Source organism: Ornithorhynchus anatinus, chromosome 5 (genome assembly GCF_004115215.2).
Source record: "Ornithorhynchus anatinus isolate Pmale09 chromosome 5, mOrnAna1.pri.v4, whole genome shotgun sequence".
In the NCBI taxonomy this organism is placed as follows: Eukaryota; Metazoa; Chordata; class Mammalia; order Monotremata; family Ornithorhynchidae; genus Ornithorhynchus; species Ornithorhynchus anatinus.
The window spans coordinates 1670819-1692424 of NC_041732.1; the positions used below are offsets into that span (position 1 = coordinate 1670819).

General features: G+C 58.3%; 1 protein-coding gene across 3 annotated transcripts in view; it reads right to left on the reverse strand.

Annotated features, from left to right (window-relative positions):
• The window catches only part of SPTBN4 (spectrin beta, non-erythrocytic 4), a 54772-nt gene extending 33180 nt beyond the window's left edge, over positions 1–21592 (reverse strand). Inside the window, exons 1-15 of one of the 3 annotated variants that reach the window (XM_029065179.2) lie at positions 20902–21591; positions 16993–17209; positions 15928–16079; positions 15113–15286; positions 14231–14322; positions 10728–10808; positions 8929–9044; positions 7631–7743; positions 6368–6555; positions 4759–4876; positions 4488–4646; positions 3605–3907; positions 2915–3065; positions 1198–2071; positions 371–508 (exon numbers count right to left, since the gene is read on the reverse strand). In XM_029065179.2, coding sequence (XP_028921012.1) covers positions 371–508; positions 1198–2071; positions 2915–3065; positions 3605–3907; positions 4488–4646; positions 4759–4876; positions 6368–6555; positions 7631–7743; positions 8929–9044; positions 10728–10808; positions 14231–14322; positions 15113–15286; positions 15928–16079; positions 16993–17194 — 2861 coding nt within the window. In that variant the 5' untranslated portion in view covers positions 17195–17209; positions 20902–21591. Of the gene's footprint in view, positions 1–370; positions 509–1197; positions 2072–2914; positions 3066–3604; positions 3908–4487; positions 4647–4758; positions 4877–6367; positions 6556–7630; positions 7744–8928; positions 9045–10727; positions 10809–14230; positions 14323–15112; positions 15287–15927; positions 16080–16992; positions 17210–20901 lie in introns of all 3 variants that reach the window. The other 2 variants (XM_029065178.2, XM_029065181.2) reach the window with 2 other exon arrangements.
• Positions 21593–21606: the final 14 nt, after the last annotated feature.

Consider the following 21606-nt stretch of genomic DNA (forward strand, 5'->3'; position numbering starts at 1 on the left):
ACCGGCCTGCCACAGTTGGGGGTGAGGCGGATGTTAAGGCTGGAAGGAGGAGGAACCGAGGAGGGACGGAGATGGAGAGAGGAGACGGCAGGAATGGGGTTTTCCGCCGGCCCCGCGGGGTCGGGATGCAGGGAGGGCCGAGTCCGGGATCCTGGGGAGCTGGGGACACCCTACGGGATGTCCAGAGGGAATGGAGGGGAGGCCGGCCGCTCCCCAAACACCCCTGGGATGTTCAATTGCGCGCCCCTCCAAACTCAGCCTTTCCACCCTCTAGCCCCTGCTCCCCCCTCTGTGTCGAGGCCACGGTCTGGGGTGTCCAGGGTCCTGTGTGGGCCAGGGAAAGGGACAAGAAGCCCCTTTCCTCCCCGACCTGCTGTTGAGGTGGTCCTGGCAGGAGCGGACTTCGGCGGCGCTCGGATGGTCCCCGTCCACCAGCTGCTGGACAATGTGGTTCACTTCCAGGACGCGGCCCATCAGGCTGTTCATCTCCTGGTCCAGGCTCTCAAACCTGCGTCACACGGGGGCCCGGTTAGCCACCCGCCCGCTTCTGCCCTCCCAGGCCGCTTCTCTCCCGTCCCCGCCCCCTGCCACGCTCGTCCGTGCCCGTTCTCTTCTGCCCAAGTATACCACCCGCCGGAGTCTCTTCTGCCCCCACCCAGGCCTGTCCTGCCTCCGCCCCAAGCCTGGTCTCTCCTGGTCCCCGCCCACGCCCCCATCCACCAGTCCAGCCCAGCCCCGGTCTCCGGTGGTCCTGTGCCGGCCCCCCCATCAATGAGGGGAGGGGAATGTGTCTACCAACTCCGTCGGGTCGTATTCTACCAAACGCTTAGTACAGCGCTCTGTGCACATTCGGTGCTCAATGAACACCACTGATGGCGACGATGACGCGTCAGCCCAGCCGGGACTGGGTCTCTCCTAGGTCCATCCGGGCCCTCGTCAGCCCGGCCCGGCCCCCAGATGCACCCCGACCCCCATCCTCCAGCCCAGCCTGGCCTGGAACTTTCCCACGCCCGCCCCGGCCCCCATCCGCCGGCCTGGCCCGGCCTGCGTCTCTCCTCGTCCCTCCCCAGCCCCCCTAGTTCTCTCCCAGCCCCCCCAGGCCCCCGTCCGCCAACCCGGCCTGGCCCGGTCCTTTCCCGGGCCCGCTCGGGCCCCCGCCCGCCAGGCCGACCGGGTCCGCGGCGGGCCCGCCCTCACCGGTGCTGCACGACCTCCACGTCGTCCAGCTTGTCCGGCAGACGCATGCGCTGCAGCCACTGCTCCTTCTCGCCGATCCAGACCTCGCAGGCGTGCACCTCGCCGAACATGCGGTAGACGGCCAGCGCGTCGCTCAGCCACTGGCGCCGCAGCGCCGCCACCTCGGCCACCTCCCCGTAGAGCTGCTCCACCTCCACCACGCGCACCTGCACCTCCACCCCCTCCCGCGGGCCCGGCGCCAGCCCCGCCAGCTGCCGCCGCAGCCCCAGCACCGTGCCCCGGTGCTGCTCCACCTCCTCGGACAGTGCCCGGTGCTGCCGCGCCAGCCAGCGGCTCGAGTGCTCGTCGTGGCCGAAGTCGCCGCTGGACGCCAGGCGGTAGGCGTCCTGCAGCCAGGCCACCAGGTCCTCCAGCTCCGCCCCGAACTGGTGCAGGTCCAGGGCGTCCTGCAGCCGCCGCCCCCGCCGCCCCACCAGGTCCTCCAGGCGTTGCCAACGGACCCTGGCCCCCGCCGCCCGGTCGGTGATGTCCTCGGCGCCCGGCGCCCGGCGCGCCAGGATCTGCTCGCCCTGGCGCAGCGTCTGCTGCAGCAGCGCCCGCCGGCCGCCCAGCTCACCCAGCAGGATCTTGTGCTGGCCCAGCCGGCGGACCACGGCGCTCAGGTCCCGGGCGCCGGGCTGGGCGGCGGTCAGCACCCGCTCCTTCTCGCGGGCCCAGCTCTCCGCCTCCTCCAGCTCCCGGAAGAAGGTCCAGAGTTGCCGCGAGGCCTCCAGATCCTCCCGCCGCCGCCCCGCCAGTTCCCGAAGCTCCGCCAGGCAGTGCTGCACGTGGTTCACACGATTGCAGATGATCTGGGGGTCGCAGGGCTGGTAGCCTGAGGCGGGGGAGATGGGGAGAGGCGGTGGGAGACCCTCGGGGCCAAGAGTCGGGGGGCGGGAAGGAGACGGAGAGCGGGACGACTCAGCCCGTCGCCCGGATTTGCTCCCTTTATTCGTCCCGCCCCCACCCCAGCCCTAGGGCATTTAATCCGATGAACCTGTACCCACCCCAGGGCTTAGAGCAGTGCTTGGCACATAGTTAGTCCTTAACAGGTACCCTTATTATTATCACTACGTCCATATCCGTCATTTTATTTATTTGTATTAACGTCTGTCTCCCCCTCTAGACTGTAAGCAGGGAATACGGGCAGTCGGTCAGTCATTCGTATTTATTGAGCACTTACTGTGCGTGGAGCACTGTACAAGTGTTGGGGAGAGTACAAAATAAAAACACACACACTCCCTGCCAGACAGTGAGCTTATAGTCTGGGGGGCTGGGAGGGGAGAGAGACATTAATATAAATAAATGACAGATACGTAACGTAAGTGCTGTGCGGCTGGGAGGGGATGAATAAAGGGAACAAGTCAGGGCGACGCACAAGGGAGCGGGAAAAGAGTTGGGCAGGGAATGTGTCTGTTCCACTGTTATACTGAACTCTCCCAAGCCCTTAGTACAGTGCTCTGCGCACAGTAAGCGCTCAACAAAAACGACCGACTGGCTGACCGACGACCCTCCGGGCTACAGGTCTGTTGGGGGAGGTGGGGAGAGGCGGTGGGTGAGGGAAGGACCTTCAGGGCCGGGACCGAAGGGAAGGAGAGAGGCCGGGGTGCCGCGGGGAGTTCCGTACCCGCCTCGGGATGCCCACCCTGGGGTGTCCTCCCCCAGGGGCCCGCCGTACCCTGTAGCTGGGAGAAGCGCAGGGCAGCGGCATTAAGGGTCTCCACGCGTTCCGCCTGGGCAGCGATGTCTCCCTCCAGCAACCCGTGCTTCTGCAGCAAATCCTCCACTTCCAAGAGGTGCTTCCCGCTTTCCCTGGACACCAGCTGAGACTGTGGAGTCAGGCCAGGGAAGGGGGTCACACCGGGCTGGGCACCTCCGCCCGGCTCTCTTCCTCGGCAACCCCACCTGTGGCCCGGTTTGGGGTCCACTCGGAACTCGGGCCCGCTTTCGGCGCCGGGCCAGCCCGTCCGATCGGTCCGCCCGACTCTCCTTCCCCCGAGCTAGCGTAGGAGACTGTCTCCTGATAATAATGATGATGATGATGGTCTTCGTTAAGCGCTTACTACGTGTTAAGCACTGCTCTGAGCGCTGGGCTAGAAATAAGCCAATCGGGTCGGACACGGTCCCTGTCCCACAAGGGGCTCACAGTCTTGATCCTCATTTTACAGATGAGGGAACTGAGGTACAGAGAAGCGAAGTGACTCGCCCGAGGTCACACAGCAGACAGGTGACGGAGCCGGGATTAGAAGCCGGGTCCTTCTGACTCCCAGCTGCTCCTTTTCCCTGCCTCGGGACCGAGCTGAGGCGGAGAAGGGGGTGACTGGGGCAGCGGCCGGAGCGGACTTGGGGGAGCCGGGGGGACCCGCACCTGCATCTCCTCCATCCAGTCGATCATATAGACCATCTCCTGAAAGACCTTCTGCAGGGCCAGGTTCTGCTCGAGCCGGCCGCGCCGCGCCACCACCAGCCCGGTCAGCAGCCCCCACTGGCGCAGGACGCTGTCCCGCTGGGCCCCGATGCGCCGTGCATCGTAGTAGCCCTCGCCCGCCAGGGCCTGCGCCAGCTCCACCACCGCCTGGATGCGCTCCTCGTAGGAGGAGATGTCCGCTTCGATGGCCTCGTGCTTCTTCATGGCCGCCTCCACCGCCGGCAGGTCGTAGCCGAAGTTATCCTGGGGGAGCGGGAGGACAGGTTGGGCACTGTCCCCGCTTTCCCGCCCCCACTGGCCTGAGGACGGGGCGCCCGGGCCTCTGAGCAGGGTGGGCCCGGGGGCCCGGAAATGGCGGGGAGGGGAGCAAACCCACAGGAGATCCCCCTCCTTAAAGTCGACTTTATTGCCCCAAAGATGACCCTTGACCTTACGTACAAGGGACCTGCCCTCCCCGTTGCCCAGAGAACCTGTCTACCCCCATGCGGTTCCTCTAGGAGACCAGTCTTGCCTCGCACGGTTACCTGGGGGACAGATCCCTGTCCCACCCTACATGGTTACCTGAGAGACCGTCCCCAGCCCCATCCCACCCAGTTGCCTGAGAGACAAATCCCAGCCCTGCCCCACCGAGTTGCCGGGGAAACGGACCCCAGCCCCACCCCACGCGGTCACCTGGGAGACAGATCTCAATCCCACCCCACTTGATTGCCCGGGAGACGGACCCCAATCCCATCCCACGCAGTTGCCCGGGAGACGGTTCCCAACCCCCGCCCCCACACGGTTACCTGGGAGACAGACCCCAGCCCCTCCCCCACACGGTTACCTGGGAGACCAGGCGCTGGTTCTCGCTGAGCCAGCTCTCCCGCATGGCGGCCTTGTGGTCGAAGCGCTGTGCCAGCAGCTCCAGCTTCTCCTGGCGAATCAGCTCCCCCCGTAACGCCGCCTCCCGCTCGTGCTCTGCCTTCTCCAGCTGGGTCCATGCCTGGGGGAGGGAGAAGCGGAGGCCCCAGGCCCTCAGACCCCCACCCCCACCCCGGGCTCCACTCCCGCAGTCAAATCCCCGCCCACTCCCCCCACCCCCGACCCCGGCCCACCTTGTTGATGTCGGAGATGCTACGGCCCTCGCTGGGCACGTACAGTTTGCGATTGCTGGCTCGCAGTTTGCTCTGGATGCTGAACAGCAGCACCTCCAGGTTCCCCTTCTCCTGGAACCTGCGGGGATAAAAATAATAATGATAACAATAATAATAATGATAATGGTACTTGTTAAGCGCTCACTATGTGCCAAGCACAATTCCAAGCACTGACGTAGGTACAACTTCATCAGGTTGGACACGGTCCCTGTCCCACATGGGGCTCACACCCTTATCCCCATTTTGCAAATGAGGTCACTGAGGGAGAGAGAAGTGAAGTGACTTGCCCAAGGTCACAGCAGACACGGGGTGGAGCCAGGAATAGAACCCAGGTCCCTCTGACTCCCAGGACTGTGCCTTATCCACAGAGCCACGCTGCTTCTCAGGGACTGGGCGTTGGGACCCGGGTCTTCCCACACCTATCCTGGTGGGCCACTGGATCTGGAAGGGGAGGGCCGGGGCTGGGCGGGTTCCCGATCTCCGGATGGAGGGGGCATAAATCGGGCAGGGCCGGTGCTCCCAGCGTGGCTCAGTGGAAAGAGCACGGGCTTTGGAGTCAGAGGTCATGGGTTCGAATCCCGGCTCGGCCACTTGTCAGCCGTGTGACTGTGGGCGAGTCACTTAACTTCTCTGTGCCTCAGTTCCCTCATCTGTAAAATGGGGATTAAGACTGTGAGCCCCACGTGGGACAACCTGATTCCCCTGTGTCTCCCCCAGCGCTTAGAACAGTGCTCTGCACGTAGTAAGCGCTTAACAAATACCAACATTATTATTATTATAGCACGACTCCCTTGCACGGAATCAGGAATGGTGTCCTCCCCTCACACACCGGCATCGACGATGGCATTTACTAAGCGCTTACGATAAGCAGAGCGCTGTACTAAATGCTTGGTAGAGTATGAGAGTTGGCAGACGCGTTCCCTGCCCCTAATGAGCTGTCAGTCTAGGAGAATGCTGTCTAGATAATAATAATAATGGCATTTGTTAAGTGCTTACTATGTGCCAAGCACTGTTCTAAGTGCTGGGGGAGATACAAGGTAATCGGGCTGTCCCACGTGGAGCTCACAGTCTGAATCCCCATTTTCCGGATGAGGTCACGGAGGCACAGAGAAGTCAAGTGAGTCGCCCAAAGTCAAACAGCAGACAGGCGGCGGAGCCGGGATTAGAACCCGTGACCTCTGACTCCCAAGTCCGGGCTCTTTCCACTGAGCCACGCTGCTTCTAGAGACACACGTGCTCCCTGACCGCATTCACCCTGCACACGCTCCAGTGTGTTCCCTTCCGCTCCGAGGCCTCCACTTCCCCCCAATCCTCTCCCGGCCCCATGGCACTTAGGTCCATATCTGTCATTTCCTAATTTATATTAACGTCCCTCCCCGGCTTTAGACTGTTCGCTCCTCGTGGGCGGGGAATGTCTCTATTGTCCTAGTGGACTCTCCCAAGCGCTCAGTACAGTGTCCCGCACACGGTAAGCCCTCAATAAATATGATTGAATGATGAACTCCACCCACCCCCGGTCCCTGCCCTGCCCCTTCCTTCCCCCCCCGCCCCCGTCCCCGGGAGGGCTCACTTGACTGGCTTCTCCAGGGTACAGTAGGCGGTGAAAGCCTGGAGCTGCTGCTGAACCCCGCTCAGCGAGTTGGCGAATTTCTGGTTGCTGATGAGTCCCACGGTGCGCTCGATCCAGGCCAGCAGCTCGCCCGCCAGCTCCTCGTACCGCTCGATGATCTTCCCGATCTCCAGCACCTGGTCCAGGACCTGGGTGGGGTGGAGGGAGGCGGGAGGGGGCGGGGGAGGGAGCGTGGGCGCGTCGGCGCACCTCGCCTCCCGCCGGGCATCCAGCCAGCCCTCTTGGGACAGCTCGGGATGGGGGGTGGGGGGGACAAGGCTCCCCGTGGCCTCAGTTTCTCCCTCAGAAATAAGAGGAGAAGGGCAGGTTTGCCGCCCCGGGAGTGGGGCGGACTGGCCGGCAAGAGCGAGGGGGTCCCGGGGGACCCTCTGCCCGGGCCGGCGGCAGTAGGGAGTGGACTACTCCCTTTCCCACTGGAACTCGCCCGGGACCCTGCTGCTCCAGGCAGAACCCTACCCCTCACCTGAGCCCTCTCCCCTGTCTCTGGGGTCTCCAGGAGCTGCTTCCAACGCCAAGACCTCAGCCCTGACCTCACCCTCCAGCCCGAACTCCCTGCTCTTGTCCAACGGGTCGGCACCCCATATTCCACCCAAGACTCCCGTGGCTCCGAGCCACTGCCCCAACCTGGGACGCCCTCCCTCCTCCTCTTCTTTCTGCATCACAATCCCTCCCGAGAGCCGCCTTCTCCGGGAAGCCATCCCGGGGGGGCCTCCCCCGACTCCACTCACTCCAGGCTCTCCTGCTCCCCCCAACATTGACGTCTCTCGGTGACGGTGCGTCTGGATTTCTGCCTCCTGCACTGGGATTGATCTGGTGTGGCCTCTGGCTCCGGCCCTTGGGTTTTACGTCTCCTCGGCTGGGGGCGGGGGGTGCGTAGAGGGGGGCGCCCCCTGCCCCCCCCCCGCCTCCCCCATCAGACCGTCAGCCCCCGGAGGGCCGCGACTCGGCTTTTTTCCTTCCTCTGCCCCACCCCACGGGGCTCGGGCCCCCGGGGGGACTCTGACCCTCACGGCGCTGCGGTGCCACGGTCGGGAGCAGAATCCCGAGCCGGGAATAGCCTCGCTCCTGGGTTTCCATTCCCATGACCGACACGCGACTTCACCAGTCGCCGGAGGCCCATCCCGGGGATCTGGCCAATCCCCGGATGTCCCGTCCGGGCTCCGCGCTCCTCCCACCGCCCCCCCGGCCCTTCCCGTCTCCTACCTTCCCGATCCGCTTGCCCTCCACGGCCAGGGCCTTCATCTTGGAGAAGTAGTGGTAGAAGGAGACCACGTAAGTGATGATGGATTTCTCATCGGGCGTCTCCATGTTCACGTCTTGTGGGGAACGGGACGGGACAGGGAACATTGGGCAAGGAACCGGTCTGTTTACTGCCGTAGTACGCTCTCCTAAGTGTTTAGCACAATGCTCGGCGCACGGCAGGCACTCGATAAGTACGACTGAATGAATGAATGAGACGGGAGGGTGGAGGGGACGGGGGGGCTCTTCTCTTGCCCTGGTCAGCTAGCTCGTCGTGGGCAGGGAACGTGTCTACCGACTCTGCCATCGCGTACCCTCCCGAGCGCTTCGGAGAGTGCTCCGCGCACACTAAAGCGCTCAATAAATCCAACCGATGGATCCCCTCTGCCCCCCGGAGTCAGTCAGTCGTATTTATTGAGCGCCTACGGCATGCAGAGCGCTGTATTCAGTACTTGGGAGAGTACAATAGAACAATAAACAGACAACATGCCCTGCCCACAACAAGCCTACTGTCTAGATGATGAGCTACGTGCCAGCTGGCAAGGCCGGAAAGGGAAGGAGGAAACAAAACTGAGATCCACGTGCCACGGGGCGTTTGCGGGGATAGTGACCCTGGGCCCAAGGGGGACTTGAGAACCAGCACGGCACAGTGGATAGAGCCCGGGCCTGGCAGTCAGAAGGTCGTGGGTTCTAATTCCGGCTCTGCCACTCATCTACTGGGTTACCGTGGGCAAATCACTTCACTCGCCTGAGCCTCAGTTCCCTCATCTGTAAAACGGGCAACGCGACCGTGAGCCCCGTGTGGGACCGGCACTGTGTCCAACCTGATTCGCTTGTATCCGCCCCAGCGCTTAGTACAGTGCCTTGTACATAGTAAGCACTTACATAATAATAGTAATAATGATAATAATGTTGGTATTTGTTAAGCGCTTACTACGTGCAGAGCACTGTTGTAAGCGCTGGGGTAGACCCAGGGGAATCAGGTTGTCCCACACGGGGCTCACGGTCTTCATCCCCATTTTACAGATGAGGTAACTGAGGCCCAGAGAAGTGAAGTGACTTGCCCACAGTCACACAGCTGACAAGCGGCCGAGCCGGGATTCGAACCCATGACCTCTGACTCCAAAGCCCGTGCTCTTTCCACTGAGCCACGCTGCCCATGATAATAATTATCGTCATCATTACCCCTGTACGACAGGCGTGGAGAGATCTGGGGGCGTGGAGGTCAGGCCCCAGCTGACCCCGGGGGCCCGAGAACCTACCCTCGGGATCCAGGAGTTTGGCGAGGCCCAGCTGCTGCTCAGCCGTGCGGAAGGCTTGCTGCAGGTTGTAGGTGGCGTTGGACTTGGTCAGTTTGCTGAAGTCCACGAGGTCCGGCCTGGAGACCCCGAGAGAAGAGTCGAAGGGCGGGTGAGGAAGGCCCGGGGGGAAACTCATCCCAGGGTCCCGAGTGCAAATCCTGAGCCTTCCCTTCAGTATCACCTATGGACTTGGGTCTGATCCCCTTAAGTACTGTTTGTACTCTCCCAAGTGCTTAGTATAGTGTTCTGCCCGCAGTAAGTGGTCCTGGCTCAGTGGAAAGAGCCCGGACTTGGGAGTCAGAGGTCATGGGTTCGAATCCCGGATCTGCCGCTTGTCAGCTGTGTGACTGTGGGCAAGTCACTTCACTTCTCTGGGCCTCAGTTACCTCATCTGTAGAATGGGGATTAAGACAGTGAGCCTCACGTGGGACAACCTGATTACCCTGTATCTACCCCAGCGCTTAGAACAGCGCTCTGCACATAGTAAGCGCTTAACAAATACCAACGTCATTAATCAACATGATTGACTGATAAAATCCCCCCTCTCCCAATCCCACAGCACTTACGTGCAGACTCATCTGTGATTTATTTTAGTGTCTGTCACCCCTGCTAGTCTGAAAGCTCTTTGTGGGCGGGGCCTGTCTATACAGTTTGACCTAGTGGATAGACCACGGGCAAGGACCCGGGTTCTAATCCCAGCTCCACCACCTGTCTGCTGCGTGACCTCGGACAAGCTGCTTCACTTCCCTGTGCCTCAGTTCCCTCATTTGTAAAATGAGGATTAAGATTGAAAGCCCCGTGGGGCACAGGGACTGTGTCCAACCCGATTTGCTTGTATCTACCCCAGTGCGTAGTACAGTGCCTGGAACACAGTCAGTGCTTAAGAAATATTCATTCAATTCATTCAATATTGAGCACTCCCTGAGTGCAGAGCACTGAATTAAGCGCCAGGGAGAGTACGATATAACAGTAAGCAGATACGTTCGCTGCCCTCAACGACATTACCATCTCACGGGAAGCAGCGTGGCTCAGTGGAAAGAGCCTGGGCTTGGGAGTCAGAGGTCATGGGTTCGATTCCCGGCTCTGCCCCTTGTCAGCCGTGTGACTGTGGGCAGGTCACGTAACTTCTCTGTGCCTCAGTTACCTCATCTGGAAAATGGGGATTAACTGTGAGCCTCACGTGGGACAACCTGATGACCCCGTATCTACCCCAGCGCTTAGAACAGTGCTCTGCACGTAGGAAGCGCTGAACAAACACCAACGTTATTATTACAGTCTAGAGGACTGTATCACAACCATCACGATTATTATTACGCCTCCCGAGCACTTAGGACAGTATTCTTACTGCCTCACAGTAGTTAGGAGGCAGCACGGCACAGCGGAGAGAGCACGGCCCTCGGAGTCGGGGGACGCGGGTTCTAATCCCGCCTCCGCCACTTGTCAGCTCTGTGACTTGGGGCAAGTCACAAATTCTCTGTGCTCCAGTTACCTCATCTGTAAAACGGGGATTAAGACTGTGAGCCCCACCTTGTATCTAGCCCAGTGCTTCGAACAGTGCTCGGCACATAGTGAGCGCTTAACAAACCCATCATTATTATTGCTCTGTAGGCGGTAAGTGCTCAATAAACGTTATTGATCGACTGATTGGTTGAATCCCGCCCTGCTCTCCGTCAGTCTTCACGTGCCCTGCCCCCTCCAAAAGGACGGAAGGCACCGAGAGTCCAGGCCGGAGCGCAGTGGGACCAAGCAGAGGGCGGTACCTGTGCCGGTGGATCAGGGCGTTGAAGGCCAGGCCGTCGCGCCAGCTGGTCGTGAAGTTTTGGATGTTCACCTCGGGATACCTGGGAGGGGAAAGAAGAAAAAGCAGCGTGACCTAGTGGTCAGAGCACGGGCCTGGGAGTCAGAAGGACCCGGGTTCTACTCCTAGCTCGGCCACTTGTCCGCTCTCTGACCTTGGGCAAATCACTTCACTTCTAAGTGCCTCAGTTGCCTCATCTGTAAAATGGGGATTAAGATCGTGAGCCCCATGTAGGACAGGGACTGTGTCCAACCTGATTCTCTTGTAATAATAATAATAATGTTGGTATCTGTTAAGCGCTTACTATGGGCAGAGCACTGTTCTAAGAGCCGGGGGAGATCCAAGGTCATCAGGTTGTCCCATGTGGGGCTCACAGTCTTCATCCCCGTTTTACAGATGAGGGAACTGAGGCACCGAGAAGTGAAGTGACTTGCCCAAAGTCACGCAGCTGACAAGTGGAGGAGTTGGGATTAGAACCCATGACCTCTGACTCCCAAGCCCGGGCTCTTTCCACTGAGCCACGCTGCTATCCCAGCTTTTACAGCAGTGCTTGACACGTAGTAAGCGCTTAACAAATATCATTATTATTATTGGGAAAGGGACATAAAGGGGAGACAGACGGATGGAGAGATAGTGGGTGGAAAGAGAGGCCGAGAGTCCAGCTATACTCTTGTCCCCAGATGCTAATAATAATAATAATAATAATAATGATAATTGTGGTATTTGTTAAGCCCTTCCTTAACACTGTACTAAGCACTGGGGTGGATACAAGCAAAGAGGGTTGGGCACAGTCCCTGTCCCATGTGGAGCTCACAGTCTCGGTCCCCATGCTGCTGTAGAGAAGCAGCATGGCTCAGTGGAAAGAGCCCAGGCTCGGGAGTCAGAGGTCATGGGTTCTAATCCCAACTCCTCCACTTGTCAGCTGCGTGACTTTGGGCAAGTCACTTCACTTCGCGGTGCCTCAGTTCCCTCATCTGTAAAACGGGGATGAAGACTGTGAGCCCCACATGGGACAACCTGATGACCTTGGATCTCCCCCGGCTCTTAGAACAGTGCTCGGCACATAGTGAGCGCATAACAAATACCAACATTATTATTATTTTCCAGATGAGGTAACTGAGGCCCACAGATGTGAAGGGACTTCCCCAAGGTCAGACAGCAGACGCGTGGAGGAGCCAGGACTAGAACCCATGACCTTCTGACTCCCAGGCCCAGGTTCCATCCACTATGCCACGCTCCCCCCAGCGCCCGGACCTCCAATTTTTCCCCATCCAATTCCAAATTTGTCCCGCTTTGCCCCCCCGCGGGATGGCTGCGAGTTCCCCCTTCGCCCACCAGAGGGCAGCGCGGCTGCTCCAGTGCCCGGGGCCTCTGGCAAGAACCCGGGCTTAGGAGTCCGAGGTCGTGGGTTCTAATCCCGCCTCCGCCATTTATCAGCTGTGTGACCTTGGACAAGCCACTGAACTTCTCTGTGCCTCAGTGACCTCATCTGGAAAACGGGGATGAAGACTCTGAGCCCCACGTGGGACAACCTGATGACCTTGGATCTATCCCAGCGACTAGAACGGTGCTTGGCACATAGTAAGCGCTTACAAATACCGTCGTCAGCATCATCATCCAGGTGGACGAGAACCCGGAATGGAGGAAAACAGAGGGTAGGGGGTCTCCGGAGGAAGTCCGGCTGGGAAGAGGCTGTTCACCTAGATTTGCATCCAGCGCTTAGCACAGTTCCTGGCACATAGTAAGCGCTTTACAAATACCATAATTATTATTATGTGCATATCTATACTTTATTCCTTCACATTAATATCTGTCTCCCCCTCCAGACTCTAAGTTGGTTGAGGGCGGGGAACACGTCTGCCAACTCTGTTTGTTCTATTGTACTCTCCTCATATCAGACAGATAATTGCCCTCCCTCACTTCAAAACCTTATTGAAGGCCCATCTCCTCCGAGAAGCCTTCCCTGACTAGCCCTCCTCTCCTCTTCTCCCACTCCCTTTTGCGTCGCTCTGACTTGTTACATCATTCACCCTCCCTCCCATCCCCACAGCAAATATGTATATATCCCTAATTCATGTATTTATTTAATGTTTATCTCTCCCTCTAGACTGTGAGCTCTTTATGGACAGGAATTGGTCTGCTTATCATATTGTACTCTCCCAAGCGCTTACTACAGTGCTTTGCACAAAGTAAGCACTCGATAAATACGACTGAATGAAAGAAGCAGCGTGGCTCACTGGAAAGAGCACGGGCTTTGGAGTGAGAGGTCATGGGTTCGAACCCCGGCTCTGCCACTTGCCAGCTGTGTGACTTTGGGCAAGTCACTTAACTTCTCGGTGCCTCAGTTCCCTCATCTGTAAAATGGGGATTAAGACTGTGAGCCCCACGTGGGACAACCTGATTCCCTTGTGTCTGCCCCAGCGCTTAGAACAGTGCTCGGCACATAGTAAGCGCTTAACAAATACCAACATTATTATTATTATTATTATGCTCTCCCAAGCACTTAGTACAGTGCTCTGCACACAGTAAGCGCTCAGTAAATACAATGATTGCTGTAGTATTTATTATGACGTGTGAAGTATTTATTATATTGTCTGCCTCCCACTCTAGACTGTAAGCTGATTGTGAGCAGGGACTACATCTACTAACTCTGTTATACTGCACTCTTCCAAGCGCTTAGTACAGTGCTCTGCACATAGCAAGTGCTCAGTAAATGACTGCTAGTATAACGTATTTATTTCATGTCTGTCTCCCCCTCTAGACGGTAAATTCTATGGGCAGAGAACATGTCTACCAACTCTGTAAAATGAGGATTAAGACTGTGAGCCCCATATGGGCCAGGGAATGTGTCCAACCTGATTCTCTTATAATAATAATAATAATGGTATTCTGTTCAACGTTTACTATGTGCCAAGCTCTGTTCTAAGTGCTGGGGTAGATACAAGATAACCGGGCTGTCTCACATGGGGCTCACAATCTTAATCCCCATCTTACAGATGAGGTCACTGAGGCACAGAGAAGTGAACTGACTCGCCCAAAGTCACACAGCTGATAAGTGGCGGAGCCGGGATTAGAACCCCAACCTCTGACTCCCAAGGCCGGGCTCTTGCCACTGAGCCACGCTGCTTCTCTATCTCGTATCCTGTATCAGGGCTTAGAACAGCGCTTGGCACACAGTAAGCGCTTAACAAACACCGTTATTATTCCTGGGAAAGGGAGAGAGACATAAAGGCGCGACAGAGCAATGGAGAGACAGCGGGTGGAAAGAGAGGCCAAGAGCCCTGTTAAATTCTCGACCCCCAGATGCGAGTCAGCCAAGGGTCCCTCCACCCCCCGGACTTCCAATTTTTCCCCACCAATTTCCCCTGAGCTGTCATAAAGTACTCTCCCGAGCATTTAGTACAGTGCTGTGCACACGGTAGGCACTCAATAAACACGACTGATGGATTGATTGCAAGGTCATACCCAGCCGTCTTCATCTGGCACCAGAGCAGCAGGGCGTCCTTGGCCGAGCGGGTTTCTCTATTGTCCTCGGCCTCGATCTTGATGACCTGGATCTGGGTGGGGGACATCGGGGCCAGGGAGGGACTGAACCCGCCGGCCCGACCTCCCGGCGGGGCAGGACTCCGGGACGGAGACCCCCGAGCAGTCGGGGGCGGTGGGGACCCCGGGAGGTGTGGAGATGGGGACGCAGAAGGGTCCGGGCTCCCGGGGGGACAGAGGCCCAGGCCTCATTCCAGGTCCCGGGACTGGGTTCTAGGAGTGAGCGCGATGACACTGTGGGCAAGGAACGCGTCTACCAACTCCGTTACGTTGTCCCCTCTCAAGCTCTGCACGCAGTAAGTGCTCAGTAAATACCTTTGATTGATTGTTTGAGGTCCCCAAGGTGGACTTAGTACAGTGTTCTGCCGAGCTAAGCACTCGATAAATACTATCAATTGACTGATTGAGGTCACCGGGGTGGATTTAATACACTGCTCTGCACACAGTAAGCGCTCAATAAGTGCCACTGAATGATGGATTTATTGAGGTCACCAGGGTGGACTTCATATAGTGCTCTTCATACGGTAAGCGCTCAATAAGTACCATTGATTGATTGGTTGAGATGCCCGGGGTGGATTTAGTCCAGTGCTCTGCACAAAGTAAGCATTCAATAAATATCACTGATTGATTGGTTGAGATCCCCAGCGTCAGCACAGCGTCCTGCACACAGTAAGCGCTCAATAAATGCCACTGATTGACGATCGATCGGTCCGGGCACGAGGGTGGGGGTCCCCATTATGGGTTCCAGGACCCGGGGTGGGCTCCTAGAGGTGGCGGGGCGGGCCCTGGCCTGGCCCACGGTACCTGGAAGCGGAGGATGATGGTCCACACCAGCCCCAGCGTGAGGCGGTGGTTGCCGTCCACGATGTCGTGGGAGCCGACGTTCTCCAGGTGCACCCGCTGCTCCTTCAGAAACTGCAGCGCCTTGTCCACGTTCTCCAGGGAGTGGATCCGCATCCGGCCCCGCGTGGGCCGAGGCTGGGAGGCCCCGAGGCCGGGAGGAGGCCGGGCCCGTCACGCCCTGACACGGTCCCTTTATTCCTCCCCCCGCCCGGGCCCACAGCACTTCTATCCAGATCTGTCAATTTATTAGTGGATAGTAATGACTATCTCCTCCCTCAGACTGTAACCTCGTGGTGGCCAGGGAATGTATCTGTTTATTGCTATAGCGTACTCTCCCAAGCGCTTAGTACAGTGCTCTGCACACAGTAAGCGCTCCATAAATACAATCGAATGAATGAATGAATAGGTGGAGCCAGACCCTCCACTGCCCCTGCCCCAAGTCCCCTATCATTTTATTCCCCACCACGGGCCCACGGGCAACATGGAGAAGCAGTGTGGTGGCCTCGTGGCTACAGCCCGGGCCCGGGAGTCAAAAGGACCTGGGTTCGAATCCCAGCTCCGCCCCTCGTCAGCTGTGTGACCTTGGGCAAGTCACTTCACTTCTCCGGGCCTCAGTCACCTCATCCGTAAAATGGGGATCAACATTGTGAGCGCCCCACGTGGGGCAGCGACCGTGTCCAGCCTGATGGACTTGTACCTACCCCAGCGCTTAGTACAGTGTTTAAACAGAGGACCCCCCCCACCCCCCGAGGCCGCGGGGCCCGTCCCTTCCTCACCAGGGGCTCCCCGGAGAGCACCTCGAGCAGCTGCGTGAGCACGTAGCCGTCGCGTAGGTCGCTGTACAGGTCCCCGATGCGGCAGGACACGCGCGCCAGGTGCGAGTTCACCCACTTGGTGAAGGTTTTCTTCTGCACCGCTTCACGCTCATCTGCAGGGGGGAGGTGCAGGGGGAGACCGGATTCCAAACCCGATAACCGTTCTACACACACTCACGCTGTGTCTCTCTCTCTCTCTCTCTCTCTCTCTCTTCCCCGCCCTCCAGAAGCACTGTGGCCTAGTGGAAAGAGCCTGGGCCTGGAAGGAACTGGATTCTAACCCCGGCCCTGCCAACTGCTTGCTGCGTGACCTTGGGCAAGTCATTTACCTTCTCTGTGCCTCAGTTACCGCGCCTGTAAAATGGGAATGAAGAGCGGAAGCTCCGTGTGGGACAGGGAATTGAGTTCAACCTCATTAACTTGTATCTACCCCAGCACTTACAGTGCTTGGCCCATAGTAAGCGCTTAACACGTATCGTAATTATTATTATACTTTTCTCTGGGCTTCAGTTTCCTCTAATTGTAAAATGGGGATTCAATCCTACCCCCTCCTACTTTGACCATGAGCCCCATGTGGGACAGAGACTGTGTCCAACCTGATGATAACAGTAATAATAAAAATAGTATTAGTTAAGGGCTTACTATGTGTCAGGCACTACACTAAGCACAGGGGAGGATACAGGCAAATCAAATTGGACACAGTCCCTGTCCCACATGGGACTCACAATCTCAATCCTCATTCTCCAGATGAGGTACCTGAGGCCCAGAGAAGCGAAGTGACTTGCACAAGGTCACACAGCGGACAAGTGGTGGAGCCGGAATCAGAACCCACGACCTTTTGACTCCCAGGCCCGGACTCTATCTACTGCACCGTGCTGCAACCCCCGCGTCGACCCCGGCGCTTAGAACAGTGCTCGACGCTCGGCAAGCGCTTGACAAACGCCGAAAGACAAACACACAATCTCCCCAGGCTCCCTGCGGGCCAGGACCCCTCCGCCCGCCCCCCACCTCTCGCCTGCACCGTACCGGCCAGGGCGCGGATGCGCGAGCACTCGAAGAGCGAGGCGGCGGCGGCGGCGGCGGCTGCGGGGGCCGCGGGGTCCCGTTCTCGCTCGCGTTCCCAGCCGCGCTCGGGACTCTCCCACCGCGGGCCGTTGTTGTTGTTCGACCCCGGCACCGCCGGCATCTCCATGTTGTCCACCTCGGCCGGGCCCGGCACGTTGGCCATCGGGAAGTCGCCACCCTGGTGATAATAATAATAATAATGTTGGCATCTGTTAAGCGCTTACTATGTGCAGAGCACTGTTCTAAGCGCTGGGGTAGACACAGGGGAATCAGGTTGTCCCACGTCTTACAGTCTTAATCCCCATTTTACAGATGAGGGAACTGAAGCACAGAGAAGTTAAGTGACTTGCCCACAGTCACACAGCTGACAAGTGGCAGAGCTGGGAGTCGAACTCATGAGCCCTGACTCCAAAGCCCGTGCTCTTTCCACTGAGCCACGCTGCTTGGTGGCCAAGGGAGGTGGGGGTGATCGTAACGATAACGATAATAATAGTCATATTTGCTAAGTATTTACTGTACGTCAAGCAATCGACCAATCAATTGTCTTTATCGAGTGCTTGCTCTCCACAGAGCGCTGTATTAAGCGGTTGCGAGAGTACACCAGAAGAGTGTCGGTAGACACTGTGACCAACGTGTCGTAGAGAATAGAACCCGGGCCTGGGCATCAGAATGACCTGGGCTCTGATCCTGACTCTGCCATTTGTCTACTGTGAGTCTTTGGGCAAGCCACTTCACTTCTCTGGGTCTCAGTTCCCTCATCTGTAAAATGGGGATTAAGACCATGAGCCCCGTGTGGGACAGGGACCGTGTCCAACCCGATCAGTTTGTTTCTACCCCAGTGCTTAGAACAGTGCTTGACAGACAGCAAGCGCTTAACAAATACCATCACGTTCCCTGCCCACAGTGAGCTTGCAGTCTAGAGGCACTTTTCCCAGTCTTTTCCCAGACTCAAGGTAATCCGGTCAGACACAGTCCCCGTCCCACATTCATTCATCCAATCGTATTTATTTAGCGCTTACTGTGTGCAAAGCACCGTACCGTCCCACGGGACTCACAATCTAAGGACACAATCTACCGTGTCCAATCTGATTAGCTTGTCTCTATCCCACTGCTTAGAACAGTGCCTGGCAAAGAGTAAGCGATGGAAAAATATCATTTTTAAAAAAAGATCCCGGGTGGAGCAGATTGTACATCATCTTTAAATCGGCCACCTCCGGGGGACTCGGAACATCCATGATTTCCCTGGTGCTTGACTGAGGATCGGCTCTTTAATATCCCCAGATATCCACAAAAATCAATAACTATCAGACCGCCCTCTTTTCCTGGATTGGCTTCAACAAACTGACCGTCTGTCCTGCTTGCTTTCGTCCTTCACCAAGCTGAAGGCAGAGGACCGGACCCTTCGACCTCTCATGGCGGTGGGGGGTGGCCTTTCGGCTCGAGGGACTGACGAAATCGTGGCATCACAGGTCAGAGGTCAGCAGTGATGGTAAGGCTAAGGTTCAGCGATCTCGGAGTGATTGACTGGAGCTGGGAGGTGACCGTGCTCAGCATTTCCCTGAGTGTAAACCCCCCATGATTTCTCTCTCTGGGTTCAGATGGCAGGGCTTGTGTCTATTACACTGCCTCTCCCAATCGCTCAGTACAGTGCTCTGCACACAGTAAGCGCTCAATAAATACGACTGAATGACGGAGGGACTGACTTCTTCCTGAGCTTCCGTCTTGGGGGGAGTGTTGGGGTGCCAAGCGGAGCTAGAACTTGGCACTCAATGCCCCCGTTTCCGACAATTGGGGGTGGGGTCGTGTACGGCCACAGCCAACCATGGATCAGGGGTGTCGAGCCCCCCTCCTCACCCTCCAGACTTAAACCCCATCCTGTAACTCCAAACGTGGGCTGCCTGGACCTTAAAGATGGGGCAGAGATACCAGGGTAGACGAGTCAACTGGGGCAGAGACACCGGGGTAGAGACAGCTGAGGCGGAACCATCAGGGAGAGACGGCCGGAGCAGAAGAGACAGTTGGGGCAGAGACATGAAGGTAAAAGAGACAGTCAGGGAAGAGTGTGTGTGTGAGTGTGTGTGTTGGAGGGTGGCGGTTTGCCCATGGAGAAGCAGCGTAGCCTAGAGGAAAGAGTACGGGCATGGAAATCAAAGGCAAGGACCTGGGTTCAAATCCCAGCTCCACCACTTGTCTGCTGTGCAACCTTGCTGAAGTGAAGCAAGTCACTTCACTTCTCTGGGCCTCAGTTACCTCCTCTGTAAAATGGGGATTAAGACTGTGAACCCCACGTGGGACAGGGATTATGTCCAACTGTATTAACTTGTATCTACCTCAGCACTTGAAGCAGTGCTAGGCACCTAGTAAGCGCTTAACAAGTACCATAATTATTTATTATTGTTTATTAAGTCACTTGGCTTCTCTGGGCTTCAGTGACCTCATCTGTAAAATGGGGATTGAGACTGTGAGCCCCTTGTGGGACAGGGACTGTGTCCTCCCCGATTTGCCCGTATCCACCCCAGCGCTTCGTACAGGACCTTGCACATAATAAGAGCTTAACAAATTCCATTATTATTATTGCTTTTATCTACCCCAGGGCTTAGCCCGGCATATAGTAAGCAATTAACAAATACCGTTATTATTATTATATTATTCAGTTTCCTCATCTGTAAAATGGGGATAAGATTGCGAGTCCCACGTGGAACAGGGACTATGTTCAACCAGATTATCTTTACCTACCTCGGCACTTAGAACGGTGCCTGCACATAGTAAGGGTTTAACCGACACCATTTAAAATATACACAAATACATGTATATGTATAAATATATTTGTATATATACGTAATCCCCATCAGACTGGCACCGCCCAGGGCACAGGTTCCAGGTGAATCACTGGGCACAGGGTGACCCCTCACGGAAAACGGCCAAAGGTCACAGCCCGGAGCCCTGCCTCGGGCCCCCCGAGTTGATCCGTGCGCAGACAGCGTGTGTCTTCTGTGCACGCACAGTTGTCCTGGGACTCAAGTTCCCCACACACTCATGGTAGTCTCCTGCCTCTGGCCCTCGGCTGGACTCGGCCTCAAGGCTCTACACGGCCCGCCTCCACAGAAAGGGCCCACGTAGGGTATCTATCCCTAGGCTCGGCTCCAGGGCACCCAGAGGTGGGGTGGGGATTGGTTGCTGGCCCAGCTGTGGCCCCCGTCCCCCGCTAAAGCCCACCCCAACCCGGGCCACGTGCGGCCGAGAACCGAGGGGGCCCGGCCCCCCTTGAGGGGTCCCCTGCCACGGGGACCGAGGGCCCACTCCTGAGTGGCCACCCTGCAGCAGCGGGGCCGGAAGGGCATCCCTTGCGGAATGAATGCACCGTAACACGTGTGTTCTGGGACACCCGTGTAGGCCCATGAGCATCCCGTACATGCCTACGTGCCCCCCCAACATGAACACAACCACTCGAGGATGCCCCCGAGCCCGCTCACACGTGTGCAAACATATGTCCATGCACTGCCACACACCTAATATGCCCCCCGCCACCGCCCGGCTCCTCCGGGCCTCCGGGGAGGCCCGGTGGGCCCCGAAGCCAGGGCCGCTGTCCACCCGGCTAGGATGGCCAGGGGATGGGGGGCCGGGGGAGGAGAGAGCAGGCCTGCAGAGGCCACCGGGGCAAGTGGGGCGACGCGAGACCCCGCTCCCGGGTGCCGAGGATGCTCGGCAGGCGCCAGGCCCGATGCCCCCCTCCCCCTCTCCGGTGCAGGCGAGGGGCAATGGGGGGGGGGTGATGCTGAGGAAGGGGAGGGATGCTGAGGGATGGAGAGGGAGGTGATGAGGAGGGGGAGATGCTGGGGGAAGGGAGGGCGCAGGGGGCCCCTATCTCACCTGGGGACCCCCGGCTCGGGCTGACACCTCGGAGTGGAGCCCCCTCCCCGGCCGCCCGACCCCTTCTCCTGCTCCTCCAGCTCCTCCTGGTCCTGGTCCCGATCTGGTTCTGGTCCTGGTCCTGATCTGGTCTTGGTCCTGATCTGGTCCTGATCCTGGTCTGGTCCTGGTCCTGGCGCCGGGGCCCCGGGGACCCGGGCCGCATGCGCCGCCGAGGAGCGAGTGTCCGTCCCTCCGTCCGTCCCTCCACCGGGCCCGCGGAGGCCGGAGATGGCGGAGGAGGGGGAGGAGGAGGAGGAGGAGGAGGGGGAGCCGAGCACGCGCACTAGCAGCCCCCGGTGCGCGCCCCCCTGGGTCCCCGGGACCCCGGCGTCGGGCCCTCCCCGCCTCGGACCGAGACCCACGGGACTGGATGGGGGTGGGCCGCCGCCGGACCCCGTCCCCTCATTCTGTTGCAGCGTCCTCTCCCAAGCGCTCAGGACAGCGCTTTGCACGTGGTGGGAGCTCAATCATCATCACGGCTGGATTGATCGATTGCCCACCAAGAGCGAGTGGGGGGCTTGGCGGGGTGGAGGCTCCCCTCTCCACCCCCCCCCAAGCCAAGGGGGTCGCGGGGACTTGGGGAAACTGAGGCTGGGGGAGGAGGGGAAGCTGCAAGGGCCGGGACCTCCCCAGGACAGGGGCAATGGGGGGCTTTGCGAGGTG